This window comes from Aspergillus eucalypticola (assembly GCF_003184535.1).
Source record: "Aspergillus eucalypticola CBS 122712 chromosome Unknown BO83scaffold_35, whole genome shotgun sequence".
Lineage (NCBI taxonomy): Eukaryota > Fungi > Ascomycota > Eurotiomycetes > Eurotiales > Aspergillaceae > Aspergillus > Aspergillus eucalypticola.
The window spans coordinates 26,636-44,760 of NW_020290309.1; the positions used below are offsets into that span (position 1 = coordinate 26,636).

An 18,125-nucleotide genomic window follows, 5' to 3' on the forward strand; every position below is an offset into this window, starting at 1 on the left:
ATGCGCACGTACTCGCGATTTGCTGCCAATGATGGATCTGGATGGTACGGAGCGCGTCGACGACATCCATGGTTCGGGGAAAGATGTTACCCAGCTACCTAGGCCGTCTTCCAATCGTAGGGATCGAGTCGGATGGAGTACATGGAGTACGGGTGCCATCCGAAGCCTCAGAAGGCTCGTGCTGTTGCTGTGTTTTGGCTTTCCCGTCGGTAAGAAGCGGTAATCTGGCATACGCCCTGGTAATCATTCCTTCACGGTGTGTTTCTGTTTGTTTATCCTATATTAAATGGTTTCGAGTGCGAGATTTTATTTGTTTTATTTGATTTTTCTCTCACTCAGTCAAGGTAAGACACGAGGGCTAGTTCACTGTGCAGAGAGGCTAATGATAGGCTAAGACTGCTCTAGATCGATTGTTGGGTGGCGACGCTGGAGGGCAAATAAGATAAAAAAAGAAAAGAGAGAAAGAGGAAGAAACTGCACATGCAAGTCGGACGGGAGCTGGACCACTGACGAGGTCTTTGTACCTAGTTTAGAGAGGAGGGTTTGAAGAATAATGGGGAGAATAATATGTGCGTTGGACTATTGTGTGGACTGTGGCAGGGTGCAGGAGTGAGTATCAACATGCATAGTATTTTGCATACATACAATGAATGAAGAGATGGGTTTGAAGTCAAGATCCAATAGTGGGCTAAGAGATTCTAGAGTCAGTCAGTCAGTCAGTCAGTCAGTTAATAGTCATAGTAACAGTAATAGTAAGTAGAGTGTAAAATTAACAGGAATACTCCCAAGTCTGGACAGTATCTGGTAACGGGCTGGTATGGTACGGGGCGGTATTGTCACTCCACTTGGACTGACTTGGGATTCCCGACCGCCAGCCAGAAACCAATAATGCCAATCTGCCCACCTCCCCCAAAGGCAATCGTCGGAACCTCCCTAAATCTCCCTCTCTCTCTCCTGGCGATTGCTGTCGCTTCGACTCTCCTTTTCTTTTGCTGCTCCTTTCTTTTTCTTTTCTTCGATGTCAGGTTGAATTCCCCTTGGGATTTTCGTGTCGAAGATAGATGGTGTTCTGACCTCAGATCTGACACCGTTACTTACTTACTACCCCCCTAACTCCAAGACCCCAAGTGTGTCTTAGTATCCCACTCACCTGCCACTTTCTGCCCCCCCGTATCTCACTCATCCTCTTCCCTGCCACCACCACCACCACCATTGCCGCCGCTATCTGTCTATCACCTCCGCACCCAATTTTGCAACCGCTTCGACTCTCTCCTCCCGTTTACTGCCGCTCCGCCTCGCTCGCTCGTCTTCGGTTACCTTCCTCCTAGTCATGAACAACGCCTTTCGTTGAGCTCCTCCAGCCATCCGTTGCGGGGACGTTAGTGTGCCGATCTTCGTTTCCCTTTTGTTCGGACTATCAACCTGTTGTGATACCCGATGTTTGATTCCCGCGTGGCAGAGCCATTGGCCGTTGATACCGGATCTGCGCTGGCGACTAAGACCAACACCTATACGGCCGCTTTCGAGTACCCCGACGAACAAGTCACCACCCCCACCACTGGCCCGCGGAGCCGTGCGAACAGTCTCTCCTACCAACAGTCCTCCCTCACCGCCGACCAATCGCCCACTCGGCGTATCGCTTCAATGAAGCTCACCACCGATGGGCGCTATACGCCCAGCCCCGAACCGCCTCCGGCGCTGTTCGTGCGGGCCATGTATGACTACGATGCCGATGATCACACCAGTCTCAGTTTCCGCCGGGGCGACATTATACAGGTATTGAACCAGCTCGAGACCGGTTGGTGGGACGGTGTCATCGACAATAGTGTGCGGGGCTGGTTCCCCAGTAACTACTGCACTGTGATAACAGACCTGGATGAGCTTGAAGACCAAGCACCGCAGACCCATGAGAATGAGGAAGTTAGTGCGGAATCAGGCATTGGCGAGGAGTACGAGGAGGAGCAAGACGCTGATGAGGTTGACTCGGCGGGCAATGCGCGCGACTCGCAGCCTATTCTGCCGATCGAGGGCGTGGTGGCTCCCAAGGAGCAGGAGGAGGCAGCCTTCTGGATTCCACAGGCGACACCTGATGGCCGTCTCTTCTATTTCAACACCCTAACCGGCTACAGCACCATGGAGCTTCCGTTCGAAAACCCCGCTGCCAACGAGACTGGCCCTTATGACCGCAACAACTTCCTCGTGCCCGACCAAACGCGACCCCCACCGGAGTTGATGGCTCGTGGGTTCGAACGGGACGAAGATGATTACGACGGCTCAGCTTCGGAAGCGGAGGGCGAGTCTTTGATGCTTACATCTCGCGATTCCATGTCTCGGAGACGCCAGTCCTACTTGGACGGGGTTTCTCCCGCGACGTCCATGGATTCGCTGCACCCACCATCTGCGACAAAGTCCATCAACGACGGAAAAAGCTCGCATCAGTCCCTCCTGACTTCGCACAAGTTCTATGATTCTGCTACGAGCAGTAACAACTCCGTTTCCGACCACATCCACAGGCCTTCGATCTCCTCCGAAGTTCCGTCGCATTTCGTTGACGACGGGTTCTCTGTTCAGTTGACCTGGCCTCTGCTTGTTGACAATATGCGCCATGCCGTTGAGGTCTACCGGCAAACGCTGTTGAACGGCGACCGCTCTGAGTATGTGAGGAAAGCGGAAGATATCTCCGACCATCTGCGCATGCTGTTGGCCGCTGGCTCGGACACCACCGACAATCACTCCGGCAATCCATCCGTGATCTCCACCAATAAGGCGCTGTATCCCCACTTCAGGGATATGATGTCAAAGTTTTCGAAGCTCGTGCTCTCGTCCCACATTGCAGCCGCCGATTGGCCAGGACCGGATTCCATCAATAAATGCTTGCAAGAGGCCGATGGTGTGATGCAGGGCGTCTACGGCTACGTCGAGGTTGCAAGACAACAGCGTGGCGAGACCATCCATCGCATCGTTCCTGGATTCGTCGTGGGCAGCTTTTCTGGTGGCTGCTGGCAGAATAACGGCGTCTCTCTGAGTGACTCGGGCCCGACCTCCTTTTTGGATCACGACGCAAATGATTCGCGGGCGGAGCCATCAGTGACCCTGGATGCGGCCCTTATAGACCACATCGATGTTCTCAGAAGATCCTTTGTTGGCAGCATCCGTCGGCTGGAAGAGCGACTAACACTCAACCAGAAGAAGATTGTTACCATTAGAGAGCACGAAGAGATTGCCAATGCTGTTTCACTTGCTGCGATCAAGGTCGTTGAGCAATTTCGCCCGTGGATGTCTGCAGTTGAATCTATCAACCTAGCACCATTGGGGACGAGCTTCCAGAATCCACAGCTGGTTGATTTCAGCTTGCAAAAGCAGAGAACCTACGATGCCATTGCCGATTTTGTGCTCAGCTGTCAAGCCGTTGCGGCACCACTGGGCGATGAATGGGCGGAACTGCGCGGCGACTCGCTTGAAGATCGATTGAATGCCGTGCGTGGCGTTCACCGGCAGCTCGAGAACTATGTTTCTCAGATTGGCTTCTCCCTTTCACTGCTCCTCGAACAGGTGCCTGAGCCTTCTGCTTTCCGCGCGGAAAGTCGCCTGGGTGGGGAGAATGCGGGGCTAAAGGCCATTCACAGCAGGTCAGAGTCCCAAGCTGGAGTCGCCACCGAGTCCATCGGTATTCCCTCTTCTTACTCGGTTGAAGGCGCGTCAGAGAAGGTGCGACGCAACATGGACAAGGCGCAGCGATTCTTTGGACAGGCCCCTCCGGCTGCAATCCCACGGGAGCCTGCAATGCGAGAACCGGTCCGCGAGCCGGAAGAAACGCCCTGGTTCTTGAAAACAGATCACGAAGGTGAAGTGTTTTACGATACCAAGAATGACACCCTGAATTTGAAATGTGGAACACTGGCAGGCTTAGTGGAACAATTGACTCGCCATGACAAGCTTGATGCTTCCTTCAACAACACCTTCCTCTTGACCTACCGCTCATTCACATCTGCAGAAGAACTCTTCGCGATGGTTACCGAACGATTCAATATCCAACCCCCGCCCGGTCTCAACAACGACGAGATGCAAATGTGGATCGACAGAAAGCAGAAACCCATTCGTTTCCGTGTGGTTAATATCCTGAAGAGTTGGTTCGAGAATTTTTGGATGGAACCCAATGATGAACCGCACATGGCGCTCCTTCAACATGTTCATGCGTTCACCAAGGATTCTATCGCTACTACGAAGACTCCCGGATCACCGCAGCTGTTGGCCGTCATAGAACAACGCCTTCGGGGACAAGATAACACCGTCAAGCGTCTCGTTCCCACGCAGGCTACTGCCGCACCAACGCCGATCATTCCGAAGAACATGAAAAAGCTGAAGTTCCTGGATATTGACGCTACAGAGTTCGCCCGACAGCTCACTATTATCGAATCGCGTCTCTACTCAAAGATTCGGCCGACGGAGTGCTTGAACAAGACCTGGCAGAAGAAAGTCGGCCCCGACGAACCGGAGCCTGCTTCGAACGTGAAGGCGCTGATTCTTCATTCCAACCAGCTGACGAACTGGGTCGCGGAGATGATTCTCAATCAATCGGACGTTAAGAAGCGTGTAGTTGTCATCAAACACTTTGTTAACGTCGCAGATGTACGTGCCATTCCTTTGCCCCCTCTTGTTCCTCTACTAAGGGTAGATGCTGATGCTTACTAGAAATGCCGCGCTCTAAACAACTACTCCACACTGACATCGATCATCTCTGCACTTGGAACGGCTCCTATTCATCGACTGGGACGCACATGGGCTCAGGTCAGCGGGCGCACGTCCACCGTTCTCGAACAGATGCGCCGACTCATGGCCAGCACCAAGAACTTTGGTGAATATCGGGAGACTCTGCATTTGGCTAATCCGCCTTGTATCCCCTTCTTTGGTATGCACTCGCTGCAGGCCCCTGACCCTTGTAGGTATTATGCTATTGTTCGAGACTAACGGAGCTGCTTAGGTGTCTACTTGACGGATCTGACCTTCATTGAAGATGGTATTCCGTCTCTCACTCCGTCGGAGCTGATCAATTTCAACAAGCGCGCCAAAACCGCAGAAGTCATCCGCGATATTCAACAGTACCAGAACGTCCCATATCTTCTTCAGCCTGTCCCTGAATTGCAGGACTACATCCTCAGCAACCTTCAGAACGCAGGCGATGTGCACGACATGTACGATCGGAGTTTGGAAGTTGAACCCAGAGAGCGGGAGGACGAAAAAATTGCGAGGTATGCCAAAACCAGTAGAGACATGAGCGCCTTGACTCTCGCGAGCATGGTAGTGTCGACGCGCTGATCAGGTCGCTTGTTCTGCTTTTTTCTATCCCCTTTCCCCCTCCCTCTTCTGTTCCTGTCGTCCAGTGGTTGATCTCCCTAGGCGACACGGTCGTTTGTCAAGAAATATTGAGCTCTGGAAGACGTCTTGATGCTTGAGTGAAGACTAACCTACTATCTCCCCCACACGTAGACTGTTGTCAGAATCGGGTTTCCTGTAGTGCTCGCCTCGCCTCGATTCTCGCTTCTCCGCCGGGGCTCCTTATCACCACCCCGGTCGACCTGCTATTCACTCGGCCAGATACCGAACGACCACCTATCACAATGCTTGAACGACGTCCGATGGCGCAATCGCAATTCACTCCAGCTACGCCATGCAACTTTATTTCTCAGGGGGCTGGTCCCACGAGCCGCCAAATCCATGATCCGAACCTCCCTTCCGACGGGTTTCTCCCTTATCTCTCTGTCTGCCCTCACCTGGCCAATCATGCAATTCGCCTGGACACTATGCGACATTCCCACTCTGATTCTTGGCTTCGCCTGGACGATCGCCATCTCCCTGATCGACTACTGTGGCAGCCGTTGCACAAGAAGCTCGGGCAAACCCTTCTGTCACCTTGAGTCCGAAAGAAGTTCCTGGATATCCTGTCACTTTCAGCGCTCGTCATCAGTCCAGTGGACATCTTAGTCTTTTCTTTAAAGGAATGCTGCCCAAGAATGGCCCATTAGACTAAAGAAAAGCAGCGCAGGATCTTTATCAGTGCTGGCATAAACATGCAGGGATGTCTACAGCGACTCCTACGATATCGGCCTAGACTCCTGGTCAACCTCTTCCCCGTCGTTCCTTTTTCATCATTTCCTTTGATAGCCGGACACCATTTCCGCTTTATCTTTCCCCGACCAACTCCAATCTCGTATCGATACGACTGCCATTTCTTTTGTCTTCTAGTCCACCTTGACGGTCACCATATCTTTTCGGCTTCTTTGCCCGATACTTTACATATTGTGTCGAACATATCACCTCTGTACAATGGCTCGGGTCCCTTTACCCTTCTGTACAAATTCTCTTTGCTTTCGTGGTCTCTCACCTGGTGTTGATTGTGATCTTATAAAGAGGCTTGTTTACGGTTCGGTTGATGAATTCTCACGACGCAGGCTACTATTGACGGATTGGTCTTTGCTTTGGGCATTTTCATTCATGATTACCCCCTCTTGTCGTTCCCTTGTGCTGACCTGTTCTTATTTGAACATATACACCTGCTGCAGTGTGTTAGTACATATTCAAGCACATATTACATATCTACCAATGGTAATCAGTGTACAGGAATCGCAGCAACGAGACGTATTACGACCCATACAATGACAAACAAATAGCTTGAAGTGTTACTGAGTAGACCATAAACAAAAGCAGTAAATGTATCCATTAAGTCATCTCGTCATTCATAGTAGAAATGTTCTCAAATGAACCTCCACGAGCCTCTCATAACAACAATAGTCGAGCACAAGCTCATGATGTCTCCGATTTATGGCCCTCGCCAATATTTTGAAACAGCTTCATCTTCACCTCTGCCGCCAACAACCCCTTCACCTCCTCGGACACAATCCGCTGCCCATCCCTGGCCACTCTCTCCAACTGCGGATCCTTAACCTGCGCCAGATTTCCCCGCGAAGCACTACTCTCCACGCCCCTCGTCGCCCGCTTAATCTTCTGACTCAAATCCACCATCTGCTTGCTCCCATAGTCCCTCGTCGTAAACAACGGACTCTGACTCAACGTCGCAACCCAATACTTATTCCACAGCAACGACAGGATCTCTGTATCCAATGCGCTCTTAAACACCGAGACCTCCAGCGAATAATAATGCGACGCATGCGCCCCGAAATCCTCCGCTTTGTTCAACGGCACCGTCTGATACTCATCCTCCCCGCCTCCAGCACCACTCCCCTCCCCCTTCGGCGGGGTGTAATCCTTCGGAAACGTCCTGAACGCCCCAATGTCCACCTTCCCTGCCGAAATCGTCCTCTCCGGATCAACCACCACCGCCACAAACGGTCCTCCGAGCTGCTGCATATCCTGCGTCGTTACGTCGATACCAGATAACCAGCATCCGTACCCGGGGTGACTGTGGTACCAGCCCACTGCGTTCTCCATCCGTCCTGCGTCCCGGCATGATTGTAGGTATGAGACCATGTATTCGTTGGCTTCGTCTTGCGCGTTGACTCGCGTTTCGGTTCCCTCGACGGGCAGGCGGAAGGCATCGGTTACCACGAAGGTTTCGGGGAGGATGTAGCCTTGCATGAGACCCATTACTTCGAGGGAGCCCCCTGACCGCGCGTGCATTACCATCTTCAGCAGTGCGACGGCCGAGATTCGGATCGATTTGAAGTAGTGCGGGTCTTTGGACCACGGGCGCTGAGCACTGAGCGCTTTGTGGGTTTCTTCATCGTATTGGTAGAGTGCGTCGCGGTGGGGGTCTATGAGGGTGACAGCATTCTCGAATTCTGTGGTGTTGGGGTTAGAGTGAGGTGAGATGGAGTGGGGGGTGGGGATGCGGATGGACGTACCCCAGGACTGCTGGGCAGCCTGCATGGTGGATGGTCGGGGAGAAGGTGAGATTGGGGGTAGTAAGGGGAAGGTGTGAGTATTATCACGGGGTAATTTGGCTGAAAGTAGGAATAGAGATGATCTCTTGGGATGAAAGAGTGAAGTGGAGTAGATAGTTACTGAGATCTGGATAATGTAGATAGTAGATAGATGGAATGAGGTGACTCCGGGCGGTGAGTAACTTCCCGGCAGATCGCGGCGGAGATCGGCGCTGAGTCAGCGGTTACCGGGCCGACGAAGTAGCAGCTGAAAGCGGCGGGAAACAGAGCAACAAAGGCGGCGAGCAGATCGGGATTGCGGCTGCAGAATCCCCAAAGGGAGAAAGAAGCCCAGATTATTGTTATTGTCTTTCTTACTCCATCCACCGCTGCCTGTCTCCATCCCCTCCATCCTAGTCACCCTTGCATATTCCTGCATCCCCTGGAGCTGGTCATAAATCTGGCGGGTCGTCCCTTGTCCTCGCAGATGCCACTCATCTTCCCGTGAGGCGCTTCGCTGTCAATCGCAGTCTCGCGTTGTTCATCCTGCCTGTTTGGATAACTCGCAGCTCCTCCATCTAATCTCTCTAGGCGCATCGCCGCCCCCCGAGCGTACATGACGCTGAGCCCCGCCCTTTAAAGACGAGTTTGTCTTCGATCGCGCACTCAAACATTCTCATTCAGGCCAATCGGCTCCACAACACAACAACAACCCCCCTGGCTTGGGCGTGGGAAACAAACATAACACCATGGCCGTCGATACAAGCTACTTGACCACTCAGGTCAATAACATCGTCACCCAATTGCATGGCATCTTTGATGACATCGGCGTTCCCAACCATGAGCGCGAGTCCAGAGAAGCAGAGGTCGGTTGTTTCTGATATTCTCAGCACCCCTCGCAACTAACTGTGAAGCAGCTTTTCAGCGCGTTGTCTGAAACGCTAAACAACCACCTCAAACTTGTGGATAAGTATGCGCCTCGCGTACATTGCAATGCTGTTACGTACTAGGGCTGATCTTGTACAGTGAGAAAAAAGATATGGAGGAAGAGGCACAGAACCTCATTGAGGCAATCCAGCATATGGAGAAGTCCCTAGTGGATGAAAAAGCAAACGGACAATACCAGCTTGACCACAACGAACTGCGCATCAGCTACCCACTGAATCGCTGCCTCAGCTTCCTCCGGGAAGAGCACAACGCTCTGAGCAAACTACACAAGGAGCGCTTCGAGCAAGTCAGGAGTAAGTTAATCCTGAGCGCCAGAAGGCGCGCAATTGTTGACTGGCCATAGAACTTGTCGAGGCTCTTGAGTCGTATGCGTCACACCTGGAACCCACCTTCATCGCCATTGAGCTCCCCCCGACAGCTCCTGGTTCAACCATATCACCCAGCTTCGATCTCTCGCCATCCTACGTCACTGCGCTAGACAGCGAATTCACCCGCGTTTACGAAGAGTACCATCGCCGTCTGGAGTTTGTTCAGTCCACATCGGAAGAGATTATCAAGCTCTGGGCTGAGCTCGGAACGCCTCAGGTCCAGACAGATACCAACATCGTCAAATATTATCGCGAATCGCCAGAACAGTTAGGTCTACATGAGTCGGATCTAGCCAATTTGATGGCCAAGCGCGAGAAGCTCCTGGGCGAGAAGAAAGGCCGTGAGCGCAAACTGACGGACCTCAAGAACGCCGTTGAAGCGCTGTGGGAACGTTTCGGAGTCGAAGACGCCGACAGAAAGGCTTTCATGAATGCGAACCGTGGCTGCGGACTTAGGACGATCAATGAGTTCGAGGACGAGTTGAGTCGCCTAAATGAGCTGAAGAGACAGAACCTGCACTTGTTCGTGGAAGATGCTCGGTGTCGACTTCAAGAGCTTTGGGATAGCCTTTACTTCTCGGAAGAAGAGATGCTTGACTTTACGCCTGCCTTTTCTGATGTTTGCAGCGATGCACTGCTAGAGGCGCACGAAGCTGAAATCGCGCGACTAGAGACCTTGAAGGAACAGCGCGCCCCGACTCTGCAACTAATTGAGAAGCATAAGAGCCTCCTATCAGAGCGTGAGGCACTGGCTGTTTCAAGTCAGGACGCATCCCGTCTTATGGCTCGCGGAAACAAGGGCGAGAGACGTGACCCCGGAAAGCTGCTAAGAGAAGAGAAGATGAGAAAGAGGATTGCCAAGGAGCTGCCCAAGGTAGAAGCTGATTTGCGCAAAGAGCTGGAGAGGTGGGAGGATGAGTATGGCCGGCCATTCCTCGTCCATGGAGAACGGTACCTCGACGAACTCACCCCAGTTGTTGCAAAGCCTCCTCCGCGCTCCAAGACTCCTGGACCTACCAGTGCAAAGCGTCCCACCCCAGCACAACCTCCTCGTCCGGCTAGTGTCATGAGTTCCCGGCCTGGTAGTGCCATGCGAGGACCTTTGCCGCCGCGCTCGGCTTCCAAGACACCTACTGCCCACCCAACAACAAAATACAACACCATTGGACCTGCTGCTGGTAGGGCAGGAGCCAAGTCACCCTCGAAGATTCCAGCTCGTGTTCCCTTGGGCAATATGCCGCATGGAAACAACTCCCCGCGCCGGGGTGGTCCAGGCACATATTCGTCTAGCACCGTGAACGGTAAGATGCCGGCGCCTCGTGCACCACCGCCGAGGATGCGGGCATTGACCGGAGGTGAGTCGAGGGAAGATCGAGCGGCATACCTCTTTGAGCCACCCCGATCTGCCAGTGCCTTGTCGAATTCATTCGTGCGACCAGTCAGCCCAGAGGATGTGTATGATGATCGTAATCAACGCTCTTTTGTCAGCTCTTCCGCGTTCTCTCAACGCTCCACTGGATTTTCCCAATCATCCCACTCTTCAGCTTCGTCCCTGTCCTTGAGCTCCTCTATGCAAGGCTACCCCAAGCCAAACCCATATTTGCAGCAAATGCCCCCACCGCCAGCGCCGAGACAAGTCTCGAACTCCACGGTGCAGACCGCAGTATCCGGGTCAGAGAACTGGGAGACTTTCGATGACGGTTCGGAATCCGAAGCAGACGCTAGCGACGTGTACTATGCAAAGCTTCGTGCTGCACATGGGAAGCGACTGGCCGATCCTGAGGAGAACCAGAACCGCTCCCTTGCAGGCAAGAAAGCCAAAGGCATTCGAAGCGTAAGCCCAGATGAGCCAGCTTCCCAGATGGGGAACATGGTTCGAGTCAGCGACGCCGAGTGGACGGACGACCTGGAGCCGTATTGAAGCCTCCGATAGCCTTTCGTTGACCTAATGACCCTACTCGAGACCTTCAGGGGTCTCTGAAAGAACGTGATAACGAGACGACTCGACGTTGACGATTTCACGAACGACCCTGAAGCCCTCTTTCTGTCACTATCCCCTATCCCAACACGCGCCATAATCGTTGAGCTTTTTACGGCGTCAACAACGGCTTGCGCAATTGCGCTTAGCTAACCAACCATCTTAATTTCTTCTGTTAAAATTCGGAATTATACCACGTGCGTTATGTTCTGGCTTATCTGGACGCTCAACCTTGGATTCCTTTTGCGTCCCACTTACTTCTACCACTCTGCCACTCACTGCGTGATAGGCAGGGCCCGACAACCCGCGACCGAATGCAGCATGTCGTTCCCTGATGTCAAAAAGAAACAAAGGACTACGGAACCAGGCGTCGTTTTGTATCATGCCTTTTTTGCTCTATGTTTGAATAATTTACCTCTACCCGGACTGGGATAGACGGGGGTTGGTGTTCCTCCTGCGACTCCTCCCTCCTTTTCTTTTTTATGATAATTCGTTCGATTACTCGATTACCGACTTTGAATCTTCTCTTCTCTTGGTGTGGCTCTCTGAATCTTTTTCTTCTTTTTGTCTTCTATGGACGCGTGTATTAAGTCCCTGGCATGCTTTTACCTCTATTTCTGTTGTGATATCAGCGCGGTTTGTGTTATGCTTTAGCCGCTAAGTTTTATGGTTTCATGTCCTAGCAATGGATAGTATTTATTTCACTTTTCTACTTACTTTTGCCTACTTGAAGATAAGATCGAGCTGTAGGATAGTATGATAGATGAAATATAAAGCTGTAACATGGTTCTAGTAGTAATCCTATTCTACACTTATTATACACTTCATACATACAAACACAACACCATCCATCCATCCATCTCACACTTCTATAATCCCCCCTAAGAAGACTCAGAAGAAGGAGCCAACGACCCCATCCAAGACCGATCCTCACCCAAACTCTCCACCCCCTGCTTAACCCGTCTCGTCGGCCCAGGCACCAAATGCTTCGTCAACTCCTTCGCCTCCTGTACTCTCCTTACCGTCTCCTCTCTCCCCAAGATAGCCATCGTCTCTGGAATTCCAGGACCCGGTGCACCAGCCGACAACGCCCAGCGAAGATAGTGATACAGTTCCTTCTTGAATGCCTTGTCGGCGGCTTTTTGCGCCTTGGTGGATTCTTCGGGAGTGAGGGTTGCGCCTTCAGGGTCCGGGCTGGTGCCGTCGTAGGCGGTTATGTTTGCGCGGTGGGTTTCGAGTGTCCAGTGTGCGGGCGGCACGAGGGTGAGTGCGAAGCTGGCGGTGTGGAGGGAGGTTAAGGGGATTGTGGTCGTCGTGGAGGAGGGGGTGTAGGGGGGTCGGGTGAGGGATTGGGTGAAGAAGGTTGAGTTGCGGGTTGTGAAGTCGGTGGCGTTGGTGTAGGATTTGGCGTCGGCGCGGAGGAGAGGGGCGATGTAGGTTTGTAGGGAGCGGGATTGGAGGAGGGGGTGCTGTGGGTGAGTAAGTGGTTAGTTGTTTTGTTTCGTGGATGTATGTATAGGGTAAGGGAGGGGGACGTACAGTTGCGCCGCTGGGTAGGTCTTCTCGACTTCTTCGGAGACCTTGGTCACCATCTCAGTGAACTCGGGGGCGTCGGTGGAGGCGAAGCGTTGGGCGTGCGCTTTCTGGAGGAACCAGAGCTTTTCGAAGGCCACGACGGTGTTGCCGCGGGTGATTTTGAGGTTGAACTGTTGGGTGTTAGTGGGTTTGAGTGAATGAGTGAAGGGAGAGGTAGAGGAACGAACGAGTTGCTCTAGCTCTTCAAGGTTGAAGATGTCCGATTTCTGGGTGTGCGACCAGCCCAGGAGAGCGGCAAAGTTCACGAGAGTGGCAGCGAAAATGCCCTGGGTGTCTTTGAAGAAGCTGAGATCGATATCCGCATTGCGCTTGCTGAGCTTCTGTCCTGACTTGTCTACGAGCAGAGGTACGTGACCGAACTGGGGAGGCGTCCACTTGAAGGCGTTGTAGAGCGCGACGTGCATGGGGGTCGAGGGCATCCATTCCTGCGATAGTGTCAGCTTGCGCATCGTCTTTGGTATCTCTTCCATCGCAGCTTACCGTTCCTCGAATGACATGGGTGATCTTCATGAGATGATCATCCACCACGTTCGCCAGATGATAGGTCGGGTGTCCGTCGGATTTGATCAAGATAGGATCATCATAGACACGCTCGATCAGATCCAACTTGTTCGGCGAGCGGTTCTGACCTGTCTTTCCGTACACTAGATCATTGAACATTGGGTATCCCTCCACCTTCAGTCGAACGACATGCGCTTCGCCCTTGGCCGCTCTCTCTTCCGACTCCTCCGCTGAGACCTCCCCGCATTTCCTATCGTAACCGGCCGGCAGTCCAGCTTGGCTGCGATGTCTGGCGAAAGCGTCCAATCGATCGGCGGAGCAGAAGCAGCGGTAGGCGTGGCCGTTCTCGATCAATTCCTGCGCGTGGGAGCGGTAGATGGAGGTTCGTTCGGACTGGAGATTCTCTCAGTAACTGAATCTAATATGAGCATGTGTCCTTCTATCATACCTGTCTGTAGGGACCGTACGGACCACCGACGACCGGACCTGTAGAGAGCAATCATCCGTTAGCCATCTAACTAGCCTAGATCCGTTCCACGCGAATTGTCTCCGCACCTTCATCCCAATGCAATCCAGCCCACCGAAGGTCATCATAAAGCCTCTGCTCAGCATCCGGAATTGTACGTTTCTGTAGCCAATCCCTCAATTAGCCCTACCTCCTTCCAACGTTGATCCGCAGCTGTTTGGCCAGCTAATCACCGCACCTGATCCGTATCCTCAATGCGCAGCAAGAACTGTCCCCCGGTGCGCTTCGCCAAAAGGTAATTGAACAGGGCCGTCCGCAAAGATCCCAAATGAAGATAACCGGTCGGAGACGGTGCGAATCGAGTCCTCGCCGGTAAGTCAGGCAACTTGGTCTTCTTGTTGATCGTATTGTTATTGCCGGCGCGGAGATTCGATGCCGGCGCGATGGAGGAATACCGGGCTCGGCATTGAGTGCAGACCCAAGGACGACGGGCCCAGACGGTCGGGGTTGTTGGGCGCCTCAGCATCGCGAGTGACAGGACGGATCTTAAGAATGCCGATGGTAATGCTATAGAAGATGCGCTGAAGCTGGGGAAAATCAATGGCGGAGAAAGAAAGATAAATCCCGACAGAAAAGGCGGAAAACGCAATTAAAAGTGATGTGATTGGTGGATATCGGGCGGCAATAAATAATTATCGGGCGGTGCTTTTATCGCGATTGCTTTGCCTTTTTACTTTCACTGCCTCAGCCGCTCTCTCTCTTTTCTCTCTCCCCCTCTATTTACTTGGTCGCCAGGAACACACGGCTTTGCTGGCTTTAGACTTTGCTCTTTTTTAATTTTGCTTGTTGTTTATACTGTTCTCGTTGATACCCTTTATTCGTCGCTCGTGTTCGTTGGGGATCTTACTCTCTACTTCCTACTATCAGTATGTGTTCCCGCTATCGCCTAAAAAATCAGACATTACTAGCTTGAGGTTCCAGTATGCTGACTGATTTGGTCTGGTTTAGTGTCGAAAGCGGACGTTGACCTCTATGGTATATATATTGTCTACTCTTATTCTTTGCTTAAAAAAATGCGAAAAGCCTACACTAGCACCAGCGACTAATTATAATGTGATGGATCATAGAGGTCTTGGGCATTGACAAGAGTGCCAGCAAGGATGACGTCCGGAAGGCTTATCGCAAGGTATGCAGCTTCTCTATATCGGTCGCAGTGTCCAAGCACAGTCTAATATATCCTTTTATCTTATAGGCCGCCCTAGCAAACCACCCCGACAAAGTCCCCGAAGCCGAAAGAGAAGAAGCAGAGGTTCGATTCAAGGCCGTGCAGGAAGCCTACGACATCCTCTACGACGAAGAAAAGCGTGAAATCTATGATACCCACGGAATGGGCGCTTTCAACGGCTCCGGTGAACCGGGTATGGGCGCGGGCCCTGATCTGGATGATATTCTTGCGCAGATGTTCGGTGGTATGGGAGGTATGGGAGGTATGGGCGGCATGGGCGGCATGCCCGGTGGACCGCATGCGCGTAAGCCGCGCAAGAGCCCGGATGAGGAGCAGAAGTATGAGGTTCGCCTGGAGGATCTGTACAAGGGCAAGACAGTCAAGTTTGCTAGTACGAAGAACGTGATTTGCTCTCATTGTCAGGGCAAGGGTGGTAAGGAGAGGGCGACGGCCAGGAAGTGCTCCACTTGCGATGGTGAAGGTAGGTTTATACACTTTGGAACTTGCTGTGCAGAATTTCGGGCTAATGTGCTCAGGTTACAAGCAAATTTTGCGCCCGATGGGTCAGTTCCTGTCTCCGGCTATGGTGCCCTGCCCTACCTGTAACGGAGCGGGTGACTACTTTGTCGACAAGGATAAGTGCAAGAAGTGCAAGGGCAAGAAGACCACCGAGGCCAAGAAGATGCTGGAGATCTACATCCCTCGCGGGGCGAGGTGAGTCTGCTATATGTAGCACTGTCTGTAGTGTAATAACTAACTCTGTGTTAGGGAAGGAGACAAGATCATCCTCGAGGGCGAGGCCGACCAGGTGCCGGGTCAGGAACCTGGAGATATCGTTTTCCACATCGTGGAAGAGGAGCATGAGACTTTCCGAAGGGCTGCTGCCGACCTGACAGCAACAATCGATGTTACGCTGGCCGAGGCCCTGACGGGCTTCTCCCGGGTGGTGGTCAAGCACCTTGACGGTCGCGGAATCGAAATCCAGCACCCCAAGACCCCCGGTGAGGTTCTTTACCCGGGCCAGGTCCTGAAGGTTCCTGGTGAGGGTATGCCCATCAAGCGCAGCGATGCTCGCGGCGACCTGTACCTGGTCGTCAACATTAAGTTCCCCGACGGGCAATGGAAGCCCAGCCCTGCTGTTCTGGAGCAGCTCAAGGAACTGTTGCCCAAGCCGGAACCCCCCATTCAGGCTGACACCGTGGACGAGGTGGAATTCGACCCCAAGGGCAACCTAGATGACTTTGGGGCGCATGACCCCGAAGGGGGTTCTGCCTGGGAGGATGACGATGAGGGTGAGACAACTGCTCAGTGTGCGACGCAGTAGACTCTTGGCATGCTTATGCTTTCTCTGTATCTGTTTTGCCTCTGCTCCTTCTTTTGTTTTTGTCCTTTTCAAGGACATTATACCTCTCTGCTTGTTCACCTCATGATGATAGACTCGTTGGCTGCTTCTGGATCAGCTCCCCTCTCGCATCGTGGGCGTTTCGGGTCAACTTTTATGGATTGATCGATGAGACAAATATAGTTTTATGATGGGAATGATGATTGTTGAGTGTGCAACTCTTGGTGCCGTCCAATGTAGACAAATGACCTTGTGCAGAGAGCTTCTTAATCTGAGTCATGACTCCTATCAGCCAATGAACCACCGATGCGCCTACGATTTTGTGACTACGGAGAAAGACATCGGTGGACATGCTGACGCATACATATCCAGGAGCATGTCATGGCATGTCGAGGGACTGACTTTGTTGGAAGGAACATAAAAGGACCGTCAATACCTGGATATAGTTCTGCCTACTCTGTCTTATCGACAAGGTATTGACTAGCCTAGTACTTTTACATCTTACTGACTTGGCAGGATATATTGTTTTCTTGATGTTCTAGAATTATTGTAGGTGCTTTAGAGGATGGTGGGTATCATCAATGTGCAGAAGTATTTGGTCTCGCACTCACTACACTCCCTCTCTCTACACGAAACTGTCGACACATACCAAACATCCAACACGTACTCTTCGGATGACCGCAGCCCCTTAAATAACATGCGACTTTTAGCTTTATAAAAGCTGTATAAGAGTTTTGTTGGCTACCTTGCTCGGTTTGAACCAGCCGTTATACAGACAAGGCCGGCACTTATGAGCGACTTTCTTGGCTTCCCGGTACCCCCATCGTCCGGAAGGACACCTGAGGTGCCCCTTTTTTGCGTGTTCAGGGCGCTTGACAGATTCGTTATTCAGGCTGTGGGCGCAAAAATAGCGAATTCGATACTGTGTACAAACGTATGTAGCTTGCAGTAGACTCATCAAGATTGAGTAGTTTGATACCTTTGCTTATGCGGGCCTTGGCAAAATCATTTCGGAACAAGTCGAATAATAGCCCAAATCATTTTTGTTTCTGCTTTGTCGAGAAGGAGCGTCTGTAAAAAATGCCGTCCACATTCTGAGTGTTAATGTCCACCACCGTTTGGAGACATCTGGTAAGAAAATCCCCAGCGGACCAACCACTGGTGTCAGGATATAGATCACTGAACTTGGTGTCGCCTGCTAATTTAGCAGATTCAAGCTTCGTTATTATTGTCTCAAATGACTCTCCGCGTTCTATGGCACCCCCCGTTGAGGCATGGTTCGTGGTATGGGAAAATAAATCAATAGCGTTATAATAGAAGCGATTTCACGTGTTGGATATGCGCCCAAGTAGAAGCCCTCAATGGATGTACGTAATTCAAGAGTAGATCGATGTGCAGAGTCGTTGATTAGGAAGGCTGGGTTTCCTTTCAATAGTATGCGAGTGGAAAACGTCCAGGGCTATCAGTGACTTAACGTGTATATACCCTCATTATTGGCTGTACAAGGTGCTTAATTGAATGGTCTCAGCATTCAAAGCTGAAGCCCTCCGAATGGAATAGGCCTGAGAACCAGCGAATGAACCGATGTGTCCGCAATAACATAGTCATTGTCCCATTCTCTGATCCTAGGCAACCAAGCTTTGAGGCAGCAACAGCTAGCTATTGGATTATGCCATTGGTGAGTGTGAATGGTGGCCAGCCTCGCCAGTAGCATGAACTTGGTGTTTTGGATAACAAGTTCAGGCAAGTTTAGGATTTGAGCTGACACAGAGATTTTCAAAGTCAATGGATTTTGCTCCATTGTCGGTGATGAATATGTTGTCC

At 52.0% G+C, this 18,125-nt stretch overlaps 6 protein-coding genes across 6 annotated transcripts; 4 read left to right on the forward strand and 2 right to left on the reverse strand.

The window, feature by feature from the left end:
- The first annotated feature begins 1,218 nt into the window (after positions 1-1,218).
- Positions 1,219-5,539, forward strand: BO83DRAFT_382448 (putative cell division control protein Cdc25). Its single transcript, XM_025532228.1, has 3 exons — positions 1,219-4,629; positions 4,693-4,909; positions 4,982-5,539. Exons 1-3 carry the CDS (start codon positions 1,438-1,440, stop codon positions 5,314-5,316), a joined length of 3,744 nt encoding a protein of 1,247 aa, XP_025383251.1. The 5' UTR covers positions 1,219-1,437; the 3' UTR covers positions 5,317-5,539.
- A 1,165-nt stretch (positions 5,540-6,704) lies between these two features.
- On the reverse strand, positions 6,705-8,035 carry BO83DRAFT_347465 (Mov34/MPN/PAD-1 family protein). Its single transcript, XM_025528815.1, has 2 exons — positions 7,860-8,035; positions 6,705-7,796 (listed from the first exon to the last, which is right to left on the reverse strand). The coding sequence occupies exons 1-2, from the start codon at positions 7,882-7,884 to the stop codon at positions 6,802-6,804; spliced, it is 1,020 nt and encodes a 339-aa protein (XP_025383252.1). The 5' UTR covers positions 7,885-8,035; the 3' UTR covers positions 6,705-6,801.
- Positions 8,036-8,506: 471 nt separating this feature from the next.
- On the forward strand, positions 8,507-11,245 carry BO83DRAFT_154367 (putative microtubule associated protein (Ase1)). The gene is made up of 4 exons (XM_025526260.1): positions 8,507-8,743; positions 8,795-8,847; positions 8,904-9,118; positions 9,169-11,245. Exons 1-4 carry the CDS (start codon positions 8,627-8,629, stop codon positions 11,112-11,114), a joined length of 2,331 nt encoding a protein of 776 aa, XP_025383253.1. The 5' UTR covers positions 8,507-8,626; the 3' UTR covers positions 11,115-11,245.
- Positions 11,246-12,002: 757 nt separating this feature from the next.
- BO83DRAFT_382451 (glutamate--tRNA ligase MSE1) lies at positions 12,003-14,286 on the reverse strand. The gene is made up of 8 exons (XM_025532229.1): positions 13,973-14,286; positions 13,824-13,896; positions 13,717-13,754; positions 13,248-13,661; positions 12,935-13,192; positions 12,711-12,877; positions 12,675-12,677; positions 12,003-12,638 (listed from the first exon to the last, which is right to left on the reverse strand). Exons 1-8 carry the CDS (start codon positions 14,258-14,260, stop codon positions 12,053-12,055), a joined length of 1,827 nt encoding a protein of 608 aa, XP_025383254.1. The 5' UTR covers positions 14,261-14,286; the 3' UTR covers positions 12,003-12,052.
- Positions 14,287-14,489: 203 nt separating this feature from the next.
- BO83DRAFT_347471 (putative DnaJ domain protein (Mas5)) lies at positions 14,490-16,732 on the forward strand. Its single transcript, XM_025528816.1, has 6 exons — positions 14,490-14,660; positions 14,743-14,769; positions 14,862-14,920; positions 14,987-15,440; positions 15,496-15,673; positions 15,728-16,732. Coding segments are annotated over exons 1-6 (1,275 nt in total). The 5' UTR covers positions 14,490-14,659; the 3' UTR covers positions 16,284-16,732.
- BO83DRAFT_154390 (uncharacterized protein) lies at positions 16,387-16,782 on the forward strand. Its single transcript, XM_025526261.1, has one exon. The coding sequence runs from the start codon at positions 16,489-16,491 to the stop codon at positions 16,720-16,722; it is 234 nt and encodes a 77-aa protein (XP_025383256.1). The 5' UTR covers positions 16,387-16,488; the 3' UTR covers positions 16,723-16,782.
- The last annotated feature ends 1,343 nt before the right edge of the window (positions 16,783-18,125 follow it).